This window comes from Siniperca chuatsi, linkage group LG15 (genome assembly GCF_020085105.1).
Source record: "Siniperca chuatsi isolate FFG_IHB_CAS linkage group LG15, ASM2008510v1, whole genome shotgun sequence".
Taxonomy (NCBI): domain Eukaryota; kingdom Metazoa; phylum Chordata; class Actinopteri; order Centrarchiformes; family Sinipercidae; genus Siniperca; species Siniperca chuatsi.
Window position 1 is genome coordinate 16,346,298 of NC_058056.1, and position 17,885 is coordinate 16,364,182.

A 17,885-nucleotide genomic window follows, 5' to 3' on the forward strand; every position below is an offset into this window, starting at 1 on the left:
AAAACCAGATTATTAGACTAGTTGCAGTTACTCTTTGGCCATTATCGATATTTGAGTGTGAAGAAATCTGAGAATTTATTTATAGAAGATTTATTTTTTAACATAAACACCCGACAAACTGACAAGTTTCTGCAGTAAATATTATTTACTTATTATTAGCATTTGCATTATTTAATGGTGACATTTTCTGCTGAAGACGTTGAAGTTCTTGCACCTGTGCATGACATTTCATAAAAGAGGAGTGGAGCGCATTCATTAACATAAACACACAACATAAACAAACAATTTTGATAAGGATCCCTTACATTTGGTTATTAAACAATTATGACTAAGATATACAGTGAGCAGGACATTTTGAAAAATTAACTTGTCAGTGCCTGGAGGCCAAACTGGGCAACGTTATTTCTGCTTGGAACATATCTTCATCATTTCTGTAGACAATTTCTTATTACTTATTAGCCCATATATACATCCATACAAATATATGTGATAAGCTAAAATTAGCTAATAATATTGGCCATGACAATATATATTAGTCAGTTTCTAATAATTATGAGATATTACATTATCGCTTTGACTTCCTACTCTGTCATTATTATGAGATATATATTATACAGATATTTTATTTTTATCTATCAAAAAATCTTTTTTTTCTATCAATGCAAATTCTTTCTATCTTTCTTCCCTGACAAGAATGGGCTCCCAACTATAACCTTTCAGTATTTTTTAAATTACTTTAAAAACAAAATAGAAATCATTATCTCCCTTGCTACAGCAAAAGTTCAATTTCCTCAACATTGAAACAATGTGCCAGTGTGACACAGGGTTTAGATGTTCTTCAAAGCTGGCTCAGGAATTAGCTCTTACCTGTCTACCTTTTTACCTGATTGACATGAGGAACAAGCTATTCATTGTTACTTCTGCATGTGTTGTTTCAGTCGCAACACATTAACATGCTCTCATAGTTTTGTCCTATAGCTTTCTGTGTGGCATTTAACTGCATAAACAATCGCTAATTGTCCAACTGTAACAGAAAGTCACGAGCTTCTCCTGTGCTGCTGAGAACCTCCACCTTGTTTCTATGTAGATCTACGTCACGCTCCAGGCGTTAGCCAATGAACGATCGGCTTTTGATGGATATTGACCTTTTTGCCCTGATTTTCGTCTGTCAGACAGACACACTCTGTTCTCAAGCTGTGCACCGTCAAGAAACATCAACAAATCAAATGCGTTACATTTAATTGCTGGGTTGTAGCAGATGATCAGGGTTAAGGGTAAGGTTGGATACACGAACTTTTAATCCCAGTGATCGAGGCGTGATTTGTGCCTGAGAGGTTAATATCAGGGTGAAATAGGACCACTGACATACAGGGAAGTCATTGGCTGACGCAGTAGTGGCGGGGCATTGTAAAGTTAACTGTGGACTGATAGCTAAAGCAAAAATATGTTTACTGAAATGTTTACTTTGTAGCGCTATTTGATGAGACATCGAACACGATCGGATACTCAAATGACAACGAGAGCATTAATGGTCTAGCAAAGACGTATATCTGTGAAAATGAAGTGAAAAGGGTGGTTTGTTTTGTTCATTTATGGTTTGGCAGCTGGCTTTTGTTCAGCTAGCGCTAAGCTAAAGTGAAGTGCGCTGCGTTGTCATTTACTACCTGCTTTAAGTTAGCTAGCTGTTAGCTATCAGTGCTCAGAGCTGAGTCAAGATGAGCTCTTCACGGGAGATAAAACGTATGTATTGATTTACTTGTACGGCGTTTGCAAGTTGAAAGTGGTGTGTAATTCCCTTTACACTGTAAACGTTAAATGTGTGATTACTCTGCAGAGCTGCAGAAAGCCAAGAGCAAAGCGCAGAACAGCAGGAACTTAAGAGAGGAAGCCAGCATCTGCAATCAGCTGGGAGAGCTGCTGTCCAGAAATGGTAAGTGGTTCATATGGCGAGCATCGGGGTTGATAATTAGTCCAACTGCTCTACATCTTTTACAAAATATTGAATTTACTGTTGAATAAAGAAATGTGTAAGAAATCGGAAACTGTGCAGAAGGCGTTTGTTATATACAATATAGGCATAGGGACATGACATAGACATGTACAAGGACACAGATCAGAAGTTTTCAAATAGAATAGATAGCAGTGATATGTCCAGATCATGCAGATGACATACTCATCGTTTTTTTTTTTAAACATACTGATGGAGGTGATGTAACTAGACACAACTCCTAACTCGTGTGCATTTACAAACTGTACATACATTTATTCACAATAACTGGTGAGTTTTAAGTCGTTTTCAATCAGCAGCTTCAAACCATCGTCTCTGCATAAATTTAAAGCTTCACACTCCTACAATCAACTGCTTGCTGCTGCTGCTGCTTCTTCTTCTTCTGATGTTGCTTTTCTGTCTCCCTATGGATTTAACCCCTCTCAGTGTGGAGTTACTACAGTTGTTTAATCAATCCAGTTGTCCTCAAAAACACTATACAGCCATCTTCTGCCCTCCCCACCACCTCGCACCCTAGTATAACTTTTACACCGGCCCATAATAGTCCTAATCCCTGCAAATTTGTCTCTCTGTCTCTCTCTCTCTGTTTTGGTAATATTGATTTATATATTTACTTTTATTATTACTTTTTTAGTGAGTTTGTCCTGTCTGGTCCTTGTGTATCTCAGGTGATTATGAGGCTGCCATCAGGGAGCACCAGCAGGAGTTGGCTCTCTCTGAGGTGCTAAACGATGTGATTGGACGAGCTGTGGCCAATCGTAAGATAGGAGAGTGCTATGCAGAAATGGGAAACATTGAGGCTGCTTTGAAAGTGAGTAGATTGGTCTGCTTTATTCAAAATGCTTGTGCGGCCATTAAACGACATCAAATGTCAGAGACAACATGCAGGCTCACATTAAAGCATGTAAGGGGTTGTGTGTATTTTTCTTCTTCAGCACCAGTGGTGTCACCTGGACCTGGCTCGCTCTGTCAGAGATCATGCTGAGGAGCAAAGGGCACTGGCCACTATTGGGCGAACCTACCTCTTCCGTTATGAATCAGACCAATCAAGGAACAGTTTAGAGCAAGCAGAGGATGCCTTCAGGAAGAGCCTGGCCATTGTGGATGACCTTCTAGAAGGTCTGCACTGTTTGTCTATGTGCTTGTTTGTATCCTCAGCGTACTGAATTATCTAGTGCCAATACTTTTTGTATTACTTGTTTGTTCTAACATTTTTCATTTTTCTCACCTCCAGGGACTGTGTCAGGGCGAGAGATTAGTGAGATGAAGGCACGTCTCTTCCTCAATCTTGGTCTGGTCTGTGATCATCTGGGGGAGCCCAAACGTTGCAGCGAGTTTATCCGACGTAGTGTCTTTATTGCAGAGTAAGAACATCCTAAACTATACTTCATCTTAATGTAAAAACTCAGATAGGAAGATGGGAAATTGTCAGGAATGTTTCCTATTTTCTGATAGTGTACAACAGCAACTTACAGTAAGTGTACTTTATAAGATTACCATAAAGTATTGTTAACTGTACTGTCTAAATTCTCCATTCTTATCCTGTAAAGGAAGAGTCAGCTGCTGGAGGATCTCTATCGTGCAAACTTTAACCTAGGCAACATCTACTTCCGTAACGGTCAGAAGTCTAATGCTGTGCGCTGCCTTGAACAGGCCAAAGAGTGTGCAAGGAAGATCAAAGACAAGTTCAGTGAGAGCGAGTGCTTTCACTGCATTGGCAAAGTATGACCTCATTCTTGAGAAAGCTATAGCAAAAATAGTCCAATTGTATTTAACCAACTAACCCATTTTTTGTTATTGTGGCTGTTCATTTTGTAATCTGTGCATCTGCATGACATTTATCAACAGGTGCAGCTATCTCTGGGTGATTTCGTAGCGGCTAGACGATCTCTGAAGAAAGCTCTCTGGCTGGGTTCCCAGCAGCCACTGGACAGACAGGCAGTGAAGAAAGCTTTCAAATATGGTGAAAGAGCTTGTTTTTTATAATTCACTCAGTCTTGTCGATTATTAGTATTTAGTTTTAAATTTGATTTAATTTTTTTTCACTGAGATAGCTGTGTTGATGGCATTATTTTTTTGAATTTCATAGCGGACCAGGGCTGTAAATTAGAGGAAGAGTTGGGGGAGGATCAGAGCAAAAGACTTTGCTCCCATCAGGCTGTGGGGCTGGCAGAGCAGCTGGGCGACCTTTATTGTAAGGTTGGCTGTTACAGCAAAGCTCTGGATGCATATCAAGCTCAGGTAAAAAACTGAAGAATATTTTAATGTTTACTTTAGCACCCAATATTCACTGCATTTTAACTTCTCTCCATTTTGAGTTTATTCACATAATAGAACGTCACCACAAATAATTATGTTAAGCTTTGTTGTCTATGTTGTGTAGCTAAAGGGCGCTGAGGCATTGGGAAAGCCTGCCAGGGAGTTGGCTGTCATCCACGTGTCCCTGGCTGCGACCTACACAGACCTGAGACAGCACAGCAAGGCAGTGGAGCACTATAGACAGGAGCTGGCTTTACGACAGGGCAGCTCTACTGAGGTATACATGAGCTACCTGTATCTTCACCCAGCATTACTCTCTTTATAAATGGCCATTCTATGATAATAGTTATGTTATTTTTTATGGATGTAGGTAAATCATGTATAAATCATGTATATAATGCCTGTAATTGAATCACTTGTTTGTGTCTGGATCAGGAGTGTAGCACTTGGCTGAACATCGCAACAGCTCAGGAGGAGAGCAGCTGTGCCTTTGAGGATATAGACAGCAGCTTCAATACGGCCTCACACTGCGCTCAGAAGTCTGGGCAGGCCAGACTACAGGTGAGCTGGAATGAGCAGCTGAAAGTTCTGAAAACCCATATATATAATGTTAAAGAATGATACTTTGAACCGTGAAAACAGATGCCATGTATGAAGGCTCACTTTCCCTCCTGCAGAAACGCGTGTTGAGGCTCTGGCTGGCATCCCAGAGACGGCGTGGCTCATCGAAGGCCGATGACACTGAGGCGAGGCTGCAGGAGCTGTGTGCTGCTGAGGGCTGGAGTCCAGATGGGAGCGATGGCGAGGAGGATGAAGAGGAGGAGATGGACAACAGTGAACCTCTGGATGACAGTGATGTTGTTCTCTCACACTCAGGTAGACTTTCCAACGGGGAACTGCCATTCTGCCCCCCCTACCCCTCCGACATCTTTAGACAAATGGATTCTAATATTTACCAAAGTTAATTTATGTTTGTCCTATATGACTTTTCATGTGGTATCTAGATGATGATTTGGAGGGTTATGACAAGATGGTACCGGGAAGGAGGAAGGCAGGAAGGGTGAGTCATATATCCAAGCAATCATCTCATCTTTGTTTTCCATGTCTTATATGTTCTATCTTTTACCCTCTACCCCTTTTTCTATCTATTTTCCTGCTTTAGTGGAACAAGAGGAATGAGAAGGGCGAGACGTCTCTGCACAGAGCGTGTATAGATGGAAACCTGAAGCAAGTTCAGTATCTGGTAGAACAGGTGAGAAAAACGAGATTTATCTTTTTTGTTTTTAAAAAAATATTGATTTTTTTTCAATGAAATGTGGCTTAAAAAGCAAAATCAAGACAAAACACAATGAAAGTTGGACAGATAAAAGTAAAATCCTCAGTAAACTGTAAAATAGCTGTACTGTACTCAGAAGAAGTCCAATAATAAACTTCTTGGACTTGATCTTCTTGCCTAAGCTTGTTAAATATTTACTATACACTTCAAGAAGAGTGGCTGTCTCTGCTTGAATCATTTAGGAGTGATGTTCATGAAGATGAGAGTAAAGGGGGGGGGGGTGGTAAATACAAATGTAACATCAGACAACCTGGACTGTATGATAATTAATGATTTTCTGCTTGGCTGTATGTCAGGGTCACCCAGTGAACCCAAGAGACTATTGTGGCTGGACTCCCCTTCATGAGGCATGCAACCACGGTCACTATGGTAACTGATTTAAGATTAACTGTATTTAACCTTGTTTAAAAGTTGTTTTATGAAAATTAAAATGAAAAAAACCTCTTTCTCTCATCCTTTTTGTCTCTCTTCCTCTCGTTCAGACATTGTTGCCGTGCTGCTGGAGCGTGGTGCTAACATCAATGATCCTGGTGGTCCCTTATGTGAGGGAGTGACACCACTCCATGATGCCCTCGCGTGTGGCAGTTTAAAAGTCGCAAGACTCTTGGTGGAACGAGGGGCTTCTGTCACCCAACGCAACTCCAAGGTGTGTGTGGCATTTGAGCCTCTGGTGAATTACAGGAGCTGGTTCTGTAAAAGAAAATGAAATGCTTATTTATTAGGCTGCTTTTACAGTAACAGAGGGACTGGTATCTGCGACAGTGTTAAACACATATAACAAGAAAATTTGGCTATACAAGCTCAAAGATAAACTTTTTATGACAAACAGATATTAAGATAAGAAAGAAAAGACACTAGGCCGATAGATAGATACTGTATAAATAAACAAACAAGCAACATAATTTAGTTATTACTAATATTATTATTGTTATTATTAAGAATATGTCTTAAGTTCAGCCATAAATGTTTGTTTTTCATAATGAAAACATTTCTTCCATCTAATTCCGAGTTCCCTCTTAGCTTAAATGTTATTTGCTCCATGGTTTTAATTTTCATCAATCATTTCTTTCCAGTCATGTATGCATGGACATGATTTCTGTAACCATAATTTAGTTTGAAGTTTCAGAGCAGAAATCCTTAAATTTTTAAGTAAACTTACACACAATTTCTGTTGGTATGCTACCAAGTAATAGAAATTCTACATCAAAAATAAGAGGCTTGACAATATTTGGTTTTAATTTCTGTAATTATTTTTTTCCTAACTTGGACCAGCGAGTTTTTCTGAAAAATAGTAGGTAATTGGGGCTGTTATCATTACTGAAGGGTTAAAATCACTGACTGGTAATACTGAAATAACCCCACCTTACCTAGAAAAAAAAAATCCTGTCCAAATGCTTATGAGTGCATCTATCTCATGCTTTCACTATCCTCTGTCAGGGTGACACCGCCATGGACACCCTGCATCAATGGCAGAGGACGTATAGCAGAGAGTTGGACCAGGACACCAAGCAGGAGTGCATCGCTACAGAGAGACTGCTGAGGAAGGCGCTCGCAGGGGGAGGTGAGACATTTTCATATCACTTTAGCCTTGGTTTGCCTTTAAGTACCCTTTCAAAGACAGTTTTTCACACTTATCTCTTTCTAACATAGTGCCCGCTGCTCCGGCCCCAGCCAAGCCTTTCGATGCCCTGCAGGACAGCCAGCTGTTTGATGCTGAGAACTCAGAGCCGCTCGTCCTCTGGAGGGGGCTGTTCAGTTAGCCAAGACTGGCCCCAGACCAACAGGAACTCAGAGGTGAAGGCAGTACCTGCCAGCCCCAAACAGTGGCAGAGCAATGGCTCCTCACAGCGTCACAGAGCCAGGGGAACAGAGGCTGCTGTCCTGTATGGGGTAAAGTCTGGCAAATGCTTATTCATATGTTGATAAAAATACTTTATACTACATAATTTCTTCTTACAAATGCTTTGGATTCATTGAGATTATACAAACCATTGTTTAGAAGCCTTTATATTTACAATTACGGTACATGATTTGTATGTATATGTATTCCTTAGAATAACAGCAGCTCCTCTGAAGACAGCGACTCTGACTGCCCGCTCAGTCCTCTCCGTCCCGTCCGCCCTAGATTCAGTTTCCCAGCAGCCCCGAGTCAAAAGGAAGTTCCCCCAAACAAGGAAGCAAACACGATCCCCAACTTGGGTCGAGAAAGTGTCAGGGATGCTTCTGCGCCGTCTGTCTTTGCCCGAGAGGAGTACCACAGTGCCATTCGAGGCTTAGGCAGCGCCAAAACTCGTCTCCACAATCTGTCTCAGCCTCAGTTCTCCAGCACACCTGCTGTTTCATCCAGCAACAAATCAGCCCTGGTTCCTGAGGAGGAGTATCTGGCTGATGACTGGTTGGAGGATGATTTGGAGGAAATGCAGCCGAAGAAGAAGAGGAGGCTTCGTGTGGAGCTGAATGGGATGAGGGGGGAGGACACTACCTTGTCTTCAACAGCAAGAGGTCAGAACACGGCCTGCAGAGATAATGATTAGATTTTTTACTTTTATTCTATTTTACTCCACATTTCTTTGCTTATCTTTTGCTTTATTATGCTTTTCTTCTCTTTCAGGTTCTGCAGTTCCTTCCTCCTCCAGCAGGAGTCTCTCTCTGAAAAAGAATGGCTCTTTGAAGCCTCAGCAGGTCAAAATGACTCAGATGCCAGGGATGGTCAGGTTGGGCAGACGAGAGGTCAACAAGTCACATAGCCCCACTGCTACAGATGATGACGACATGAGAGCGGAGACGCCTCCACCCCCACAAATACACATGCAGGTGTGATCCCACCCTTTATTCTGATGAGCTACAGACTGAGTCGAATCTAGAAAAATACACTCAACGCAGTATTATTTGCCTTGGACAAAGGTAATGTCTCTATAGAATGACTCATCTTAAGTTTGAAAGAGTCATATTCAGAAACGGATTTCACGTTACTTATTCAGGACAACGTTGACTGTTGCTAGACAATTATTAATGTTTCAGAATGACTAGGAGCCATAACTGGAACATCATTTCTCAGGAATCTGTCTTCTTTCTTGATTAACTTTAGACAGTGATTAATGTGGTGGTAAATGAGTGAGAAAGATGATCAAGAAGGTAGTGGTGCCATTTTAAGACACTGCTGAAGCTTGAATACTATCAGCTTTATCTCGGATCTAAACTGACTTTGTGTATTTTTACTTCAAAATTTATTTTACTTATATTTCCAGACATTCCAGACCTGTGAATGGTAACATTCTGAATAGATTTTAATAAAAAGAGTACTCTACGCTGAACAATTTATAAAAATTAAAAAAAGGATCAAAATCATTGTAGCAGAACCAGAGATATTATGTAGTGCAATGCAACTTGACTGCCAGTAGTTAGGTCAGAGATTCAGGTGTGTTACGCTAGAAGCGGCTAATGTAGCCGCTAGCCTCAAGCAGAGATGAGGAGCGTGCTACAGAGGTCTGGTGAGCTCACTTCTTTCTAACTCCACACCCCCAGATTTTTTTTAAACTTGTAGTCTTCGACCCCAAGTGACATCACTTGAGCCAGTTTATCAGACTCCACATAGCTCCCTCTGGAGCCACAAAAGACTTTATACTACTTTTTTCATATATGAAGTAGTAGTAGTACTTCCTAAGACCTGTAAACAGCCTTTGATGTGTAATGTTGGTGGAGTTCCCCTTCAAAAAAGCCAGTCTATTTTGCTTATATATATGTTTTGTTTTTTAATTTGCCAATTTATTTCAGCCTCCAGCTCAAATTTTGGCTCCCATGACCACATCACTGCCTCCACCAATCAGAATGAGGGTCAGAGTTCAGGAAGATGTTTTCCTCATCCCAGTTCCGCAAAGGTTGGCACATATGTCATTTTCTTTATATGAATGAATGACATTATTTATTTTCTTCAAAACTATACTGCTGTGAAATCGCTTGTGATTGGTGCATTCTGCTTTTAAGATACTTATACCTGGCTTAACAGTTTTGACTCTAAAGACCAAACTGGTATTTTTGCATGTTTTTATTCATATACTCTCATCCTCCCTCCACTGCGCTCCAGTGAGGCAGACTCCTGCACTGTGTTGTGGCTGTGTGAGCAGGCCGCTCAGCGTTACTACCAGAAATGTGGCCTACTGCCTCGCCTCTCGCTGCAGAAGGAAGGCGCTTTGCTCTCCCCTCAGGACCAGCTGCTGGCTGTTCTACACACAAATGAAGAGGTGAGGCCAGTTTGAGGACAGGCATTAAGAAAAGTGCCTTCATAAAAGAGTGTTTTAAAATTACTTATTTTCATTAGGACAGAGTTATAATGGTATGTGTTGAGCTGTAGGTTCTGGCTGAAGTTTGCTCCTGGGATCTCCCTCCCCTCCCTGAGCGCTACAAGAAGGCCTGTCACAGCCTGGCAGTGGGTGAGCAACACACATAAACACACACATACACACAAACGCACACGTACACATTTTTATAAACCATCCTGGAGCACGGCATCTCTTTCTCTCCCTGCAGATGAGAACAAGCGTGTCACCCGGCTGTGTGAGGTGCAGGATGGGAGCTCCTCGGTGTCGGTGTGTGGCCTCAGCTTGGCCCCCTCTTCCCTCAACCCGCTCCTTCGTGCCCTAAAACTGCAGGCCAGCCTCACCGAGCTGCGTATTTCTGGCAACCGTCTCAGTGATAATCTTCTCCCTGAGCTGATTGCCACAACAATCACCATGCCTCGGCTTCTGCTGCTGGACATTTCTGCCAGTCACATTACAGGGGAAGGGCTGGAGAAGGCTGTAAATGCTTTAAAGGGACAGAGCCATCCCGCCTTTCCGGTAAAGAGCCCAGCTGGACGACTCTGTTTTTATTCCACCAGCTGTCATCAGTGTTTCCTCTGATTTCATGCAGCTGGGCAGCTTTTGAAGATAATTTGGTCCCATAACTGTCATGGTTTGGTAGAGCCCGACCGATTTTTGAGACCAATACCAAGGGGAAAAATTCACTGATTACCGATATGGCGGCCGAATGAAAATAGACCTTTTTCTATGTAGATTTTGCACCAATATGACTATGCACAGGTACTCAGAAGGCTGCTTTCTCAAACAAATAACTTAAATGTTCTTTAATAAAGTTAAATATTCTTTTAACATGTTAAATAGTGTGTGGTTGGGTGTGGGTCTGTGTATTTGGGTGACTTTAAGTGTCTACTAGTGGTACCAGTGTTCTTGCTGTGGTGACACACTGAAATCAGAGGTTACACTACATGAAAAGGTAGTCAAATGTTTAGTATTATGTTAAGGCTGTAGAAGCAGAGTTTCATTTCTTAAGTTTAATAGTTGCTTCCCAGCGATTCACACAGTTGTTAGTTTTGTTTTGATGACCAATTGCTACAGAAAACTGTGACTGAAATCACAACCCTTCCCCCTGTCAAACCACGTCATTTCAGACACCATGCAAATCGTCACCTCTGAGAACGACATTTCACCCATTTCATTTTCACTGGTCCTTGAAATTCTCGGAAGTTTGTGACTTTGAAGGGGGAAAATCAAGGCCTTGAAAGTTTTTGAAAATAGACATAAATAGACATGGGTCATTAAATTGAAGTTCTTTTGATATATTTTTAAGTAACCACTGTAACACAGCAAAACTGAGAAGTGTTCACACATTCAATCCTCTCTCTCTCTCTCTTTAATTGTTGTCTGTGAGCTTCTGTAAAGCCTGCTTGTTCTCTTTATAAAAAATCAAGTATTGTAACAGTAATTAACCTTGATCTATGCCATGTTGGGTCCTTGAGTTTGAAGGTCCTTGAAAAGTCCTTGAATTTGATGTTTAAGAAGGTGTGGGAACCATGTAATGTAAATTTAATTTAATAGAGAATTCTCTCTCATGCATGTTGTTGTTTGTGGTTGTTTCCTCTCGCAGTGCCTGGAGGAGCTCGACCTCAGTATGAACCCGCTGGGCGACGGCGTGTCAGAGTCCCTGTCCTGTCTGCTGTCCTGCTGCCCTCTGTTAGCCAAGCTGTCCCTGCAGGCCTGTGGCCTCACTGCTCGCTTCCTACAGCAGCATCGGCTGCTGCTAGCCAGCGCTCTGACAGGTAACTCTCTCACAGGCAAGAGTCAGTGTTTCCTTTTTCTTTTCAAGCTTTATTTTTTTTCTCTGCAAATCATTCAGCTTCACTAAAATGCCACTGGGTGGTTAGATAAGAGATGAGTTAATGGGATGGATAAAGTTGTTTGCTTTGATTTTTAAATTAGAGCTTGTAGTAAGTAGCTAATGTTGTGATAAGCAGAATCAATAAAGCTCTCAACATCAGTGTCCTCTGTTAATCAAATCCTTGTAGTATCGATAAAGCTCTGTTCAGACATTTAACTAACAAGAAGTGTCCTGTTTTTTTAATTGGCCAGAAGACAAAGGAGATGGAGCACATCGTATCACGATCCACATCCAACAATTTATTTCAGCCTGGAAAAAGATGTTTAAGGGGGTTTAAAATGAGTAAATGAATGTTCTTTCTTTTTCAGGCACAGGCCACCTGAAATCAGTGTGTCTATCCCACAATGCATTGGGCTCCACCGGCTTTGAGCTGGTGTTGAAGACTCTGCCTCTCCACTGTCTCACACACTTGGACCTGTCTGCTGTCCGCAGGGGTCCTGCTGACTACCCGCCGCTGGAACACCTAACCAACATCCTGTCACAGGTACATACACACACATAAATCATGTTCTGCACACAAACTATTTAATATACAATATCATTAATGTGATGTGATGATTGGTTGAGAGGTTTTACATTTACCTGCAGTACAGTACAAACTAATTAAAACATTTGCCTTTCCTCATAGGACGAGTGTTCACTGACCTATCTGAGTCTAGCAGCTAACGGGTTGACCGACAGCAGTGTTGCCACATTGGCCAGGTGTGTGTATGTGTATGTGTGTGTCTGCTGCCATATTTTTCTGTGAGAACATGCATGGTTCATAATTATGGTTTAATGATGTCTTCTAAGCATGCTTTCAAAGGTCGTTATGCTAATCTGTGAACACGTGTTCAGAGTTATGCTATTCGTAATGACATTTTAACTTAACCAAGAGCTCTTTCTCACTTAGAATGCTATTTCATTTGAGGTTTTGGTAGTGTGATCTGTCATCCTTAATTTGTCTCTGCAGTTATCAGTTTCTCTATTAAACACTCCAGGTGCTTGCCTTCGTGTCCCACTCTGGTGAGTCTGAACCTATCAGGAAACCCGTCTGTTACCTCAGCAGGACTTCACAACATCCTGATCTCTCTCAGGGAGGCTTGTCGACCTTTGACCCTTCTAAACCTACAAGGTACATGTGTGCATGGGTCATAAGTTACAGGTACCCTGTGGAGTTTTTTGTAAACAAAGCTAGGTGTACATTCACTGTTTCTCCCCAAAACATTTATTAGGCCTAGAGGCCTTTATTAGGCCTAGAGGCCTAATAAATGTGCTGGATACAGTCTTCCTCATAAAAAATGTATAGATCTAATTTTTGTGGAAGAATTTAAAACTGACATCGTTTACATCCATGTTTGTTTGCTAGCAGCTTTCTTCACATTACTATTATAAGTGTGAAAAATATGTTTATAAGTATAGTAAGTATAATTTGCCTAAAAATAAGAAAACACTCTTTGCACAGATAAGATGTGGTAGATTGCCACTACATATTGATACTGGAAGATACAGAGGGGTGGTTGAAGCAGTGATATCTTAAATCTGATGATACAAACAAAATATAGAGGCCTGCTGGTAAAAATATGGCTCCACAGTGCTCCTAGATGTCTAAAACTCCAAAGGGTGCCTTTAATGGTAGCCTATTAATATAATACTGAAAACAAGGGTGAGCTAAAATAAGCTACAGCTAGATTTTGATACTAAATATTTTTTTGTGAAAGAAAGAACAGCAAGAGTGTCAAGTATACACTTTGAATGCCTGCTTGTTGCCTCGCCCACAGGTTGTCAGGTGTCTGGCCCCTGGGACTGTGCAGGTCTGGATGGTTTGTCAGAGCTGGTCAAGGATCTCCGTCTCTGTTCTCAGGGACTCAATAAGCTGGACCGGCAAGCCTTAAAGCAGGGCTGGGACAACAGTCGGTCACATGGACACTTCATTGACCGAAAAAGCAAGTGCCTGCTCTCTGCTGCAGCCTCCTCATGAAGAGGGAAAAATTAAACATGCTTCAGAGATGATGGCACAACTTTATCACTGACAGAATTTTGAGCCATGTGAAATCAGTAGGTGCTATTCTTTTAAGGTTTTGTTCAGTTAGCAGTGCTAACTTAAATCTTCAAAAGGAGCAAACTGCACAAAAAAGATAACCAGTGACATGGCATTCACAGACATTCTGTGTAAATAGCTTATATGTTTCATGTATTATGTACGCCTTATTCATGTGTATTTGTGAAAGTCTTAAGTGCATAAAGACAGTTTATGTTAGTGTGTTTGTGTCATGATGTAATGTTGTCCTCAACCCACTGAATTATTAAAAAAAACAATTAAAGTAAGTTGGCCTTTCTTGATTGTTCTACACTCAGAGGAGAGGACGGAAAGCTCCAGATAGAAGTGTACAGGAAACCAACACATACGGATCAATACTTGCTCTTTGACTCACACCATCCATTACAGCACAAGCTGGGTGTAATCCGGACATTACAACATAGAGCCCAAGAAGTGCCCACTGGCTCAGAGGGTAAGAAGAAAGAGGAAAGGCATGTCCAGAATGCACTCTCAGCCTGTGGTTATCCTACTTGGGCTATCAACAAAGTTAAAAGAGACAAATAACAGGACAAAAGTGTAACAGAACCATGAAGGAACGATGTCTCCATTCCTTATGTATCTGGACTGTCTGAAAAACTACAAAGGATCTTTAGACAGCACGATGTTCCTGTTTTCTTTAAACCAGGCAACACTTTAAGACAGAAACTTGTTCACCCTAAGGACAAGTTACCCACACAGAAACAGAGCAATGTAGTCTACTCCATTCAGTGCAGTGAGGAAAACTGCAAAGAACGGTACATAGGTGAGACTAAACAGCCACTTCACAAAAGACTTTATCAGCACAGATGACACGCTAACTCAGGATTGCAGATCGCTGTGCATTTGCATCTAAAAGCTACAAACCACACATTTGAAGACAGCGAGGTGAAGATTCTAAGTAGAGAGAAGAGTTGGTTTGAACGGGGTGTCAAGGAAGCCATTTTTGTGAAAAAAGAGAACCCCTCTTTGAACTGAAATGGTGGTCTGAGATTCAATCTGCCCAAAGTCTATCACAGTGTATCAGCACTGTTCCCGTCCCATTTTTTCACAATTGAGAATGACTTCCGGATAGGAGCCAAAACGTCTTGTGTCCAGATGACTACGACTGAAACCTTTTCTACAATAACTCATGGTGCTTTTGTCTTTCAGTGGCCCATTTGTCATCTCTATGAAGAAGTTCTTTCTGGTGCATATAAATCCTGAACACAAAAACCTCTTTCTCATCTGTTTAACTCTATCGTTCACAGATTCTACATATAACCTGCTGTACTTTCGTACACGACTAAATGTGTCAACTTGTGGTTACTGCAAAATTTCAAGATTGAATATGGTGATAAGTGTAGGTGATCTGCCGTCTGATGATTATGCGAATGAGCTGTAATAGGAAGTGTTCACTCTTGCCCACTTTCGTCTTCAGGAAATTCCAAATATGCAGCTTCGCCTGTTGGAGTTTTGCAGGGTTGTCAATAGGAGGGTCTCAGATTAAATTTTCGTCCCTGCAGGTTAAGTCTAGAGCTACTATCATTAGAATTAAATCATTTAATGTGATTGAAATTTCATGCTCCATATGTTTGTGCATGATGTATGGCAAAATTAAAATTTGAATAATCCCATATTTATTTTTTTGTTTGAAAATGCAAAATTACTTCCAAAATTAAAATGATAACACCAATGACAAATACAGTAATTTTTGGTGGCAACAAAATTAAATGTGAAAAGAAATTTTCATTTTAAAATTGGCAGACAACATACAACCTAAACTTAAAAATTTCAAACTATAGACTTTACATTTGAATGATGTCCTTAGTTTAGGTCATTTCTAATGAAACTGAAATGGTAATTTTCATAATGGAAGGATTCTCCCAGGCCCCATTTGTAAAATCTGTCGAAGTCGACCAGTAACAGAGGAAGGTTAGTGGGCTATCTATTTCTGTTAAGTGCTGAATACATTCTGCAGTTGGCATTGTTGTGAAAGTGGAATTCAAGTGTAGAAATTAATAAAGGTTTCTGAGATGCTTCACCACAAAAAACACAAGAATTGCATGTGTGATTTGTGTCAGCTTTGTAGTCACCACGAATATTGTTTTGGTCATTTTGAAGTGTAGCTGGCATACTGTCACTGTCTGACTTTAAAAACATTTAGGAACTAAGAGCTTTTTAGCTTGACTAACAGGCAATTTTGAGTGTTTATTTTTTATTTTTAAGGTTTGTAAAGTTTCAAAGCCCAGTGAATGTTCTCAAACCATACAGGTGCATGTAATCGTGAAAGAGGTAATCACCACAATTGGAGATTTTAACAGGGGTGCAAATGCAATTCTAAACTGACACTGTGTCCAGTCCAACAAAGAATATTAATACAATTTGAAATGCAATCATTTATTAAATTGTCTGTGCACAAATACAGAAATAGAAATTGACATTACAAAGTAAATAAAGGTAAGACAAGGTGCAACATAGAGTAAATGCAGTGACAAAAGTAAAGCTGAAAGAGATCCTTGATCACATACATTTTATGTGTGCTGTGAGTTGGTCACCACCACAAACACTTGTGGTTTATGTTTTTCTTACAAATTAAGTGCAGTTTAATTATTATCCATGCGTACAACATCAGGGACATACATTTCATCACTTTGGGGATCCGTGTCACTTGGATAAAAGAGCAGGTCCGACAACTCCTTTGGCCTTAAGAGAGCACATCAGGGAAAGATCAAAATAATTCAAATGTATGAGAGCTTCAGTGGTGGAATTAGTATTAAAATGACTTACTTAAGTAAAAGTAGCAATACCAAACTATAAAAATACTCTATGTGACCTTAAGTCATTAAACTGGACATTGGACCATTAACATCACTGCAATATTCAAGATAAATGTGCAATATTCTCTGTTTAATACTCGGTGCAATATACTCTGTTTTCAGTTTAATTTATTGATATTTATTCATACTTCTATTACTGCTGTGCAATACCCACCGTCTCATAATAATCTTAATAAGCTACACTTAACTTGACAGCACATGCACTATTACTTATATTATTACGTTATAGTGTTATACCGTACATATTTATCATCAACTGGTAAATTCACTTTGTACTTTACACTTATTTTAATTTTATACTTATATCCACTTTGTACTAAATTTATCTTGCCTGTATTATAGTGTATTATATTTTTCGCTTAGTACTTCTATTCCTGTGTGCACTGACGTGATAGTGAGCAGCTGTAACAAAAGAGTTTCCCCTCGGGGATCAATAAAGTATTTCTGATTCTGATTCTCCTTTACAAGTAAAATGCATTCAAAACTTTACTTAAGTATTACCAACGGAATGTGCTTATAAAGTATCAAAAGTAAAAGTACTCATTATGCAGAATGGCCCTTGTCAGTGCTATATTAATATAACATTGGATTATTATTGATGTATTAATATGTAAGAAGTTTACTTTTGTACTTGACTGAGGTGGAGCTAATTTAACTACTTTATACTTATAACAGTGCATCATATGTAATAAACCAATCATGTGTATTGTATCTAAAATCTTAATCAGAAAAGATACTCTAGCTGTCAGATAACTGTAGTGAGGTAAGAAGTACAACATTTTGCTGGTAACTCACTTGCAGGCTCCAGTGTTGACACAGATCGTCGTCACGTCATCAGTGGTAGAGAGCTCCTCAATTAATTCTGCGAGGTGTCTCTTCACAAATTTGTGGCACAAATATTTTATGAGGCCAATTTCGTTGCAGATGGACTTCAACTTTGTTGTCAGACTCTGTGAGAGTAAAAATGACATTATTGCCCCTTCCACAATGCACTGACTAGGTCATCCTGCTCACTGAGCTTTCAGTCTTTGAGACATTTTATTTTACCTCTGCAGTGGCGTTAGGTCCAATGGCTTTCTTCACCTTACGTAAAGCCCACTTGCACGCCCAGCATACACCTGGAAGCTGCAGATGAAAGTGACACAGGCTTTTAATACTGAGCAAATGTTAAATAAGCAGCATACAAACAACTAA

General features: G+C 40.3%; 1 protein-coding gene across 1 annotated transcript; it reads left to right on the forward strand.

Annotated features, from left to right (window-relative positions):
- Positions 1 to 1,261: 1,261 nt before the first annotated feature.
- On the forward strand, positions 1,262 to 14,123 carry tonsl (tonsoku-like, DNA repair protein). Its single transcript, XM_044167012.1, is given in 29 exon segments — positions 1,262 to 1,740; positions 1,835 to 1,930; positions 2,677 to 2,819; positions 2,944 to 3,127; positions 3,243 to 3,372; positions 3,559 to 3,730; positions 3,857 to 3,971; positions 4,098 to 4,249; positions 4,392 to 4,544; positions 4,703 to 4,828; positions 4,945 to 5,143; positions 5,272 to 5,327; positions 5,430 to 5,519; positions 5,900 to 5,972; positions 6,086 to 6,249; positions 7,041 to 7,164; positions 7,254 to 7,332; positions 7,334 to 7,493; positions 7,658 to 8,105; positions 8,215 to 8,417; positions 9,378 to 9,481; positions 9,688 to 9,844; positions 9,955 to 10,033; positions 10,131 to 10,438; positions 11,526 to 11,697; positions 12,125 to 12,300; positions 12,445 to 12,518; positions 12,797 to 12,930; positions 13,577 to 14,123. Coding segments are annotated over 29 exon segments (4,296 nt in total). The 5' UTR covers positions 1,262 to 1,715; the 3' UTR covers positions 13,777 to 14,123.
- Positions 14,124 to 17,885: the final 3,762 nt, after the last annotated feature.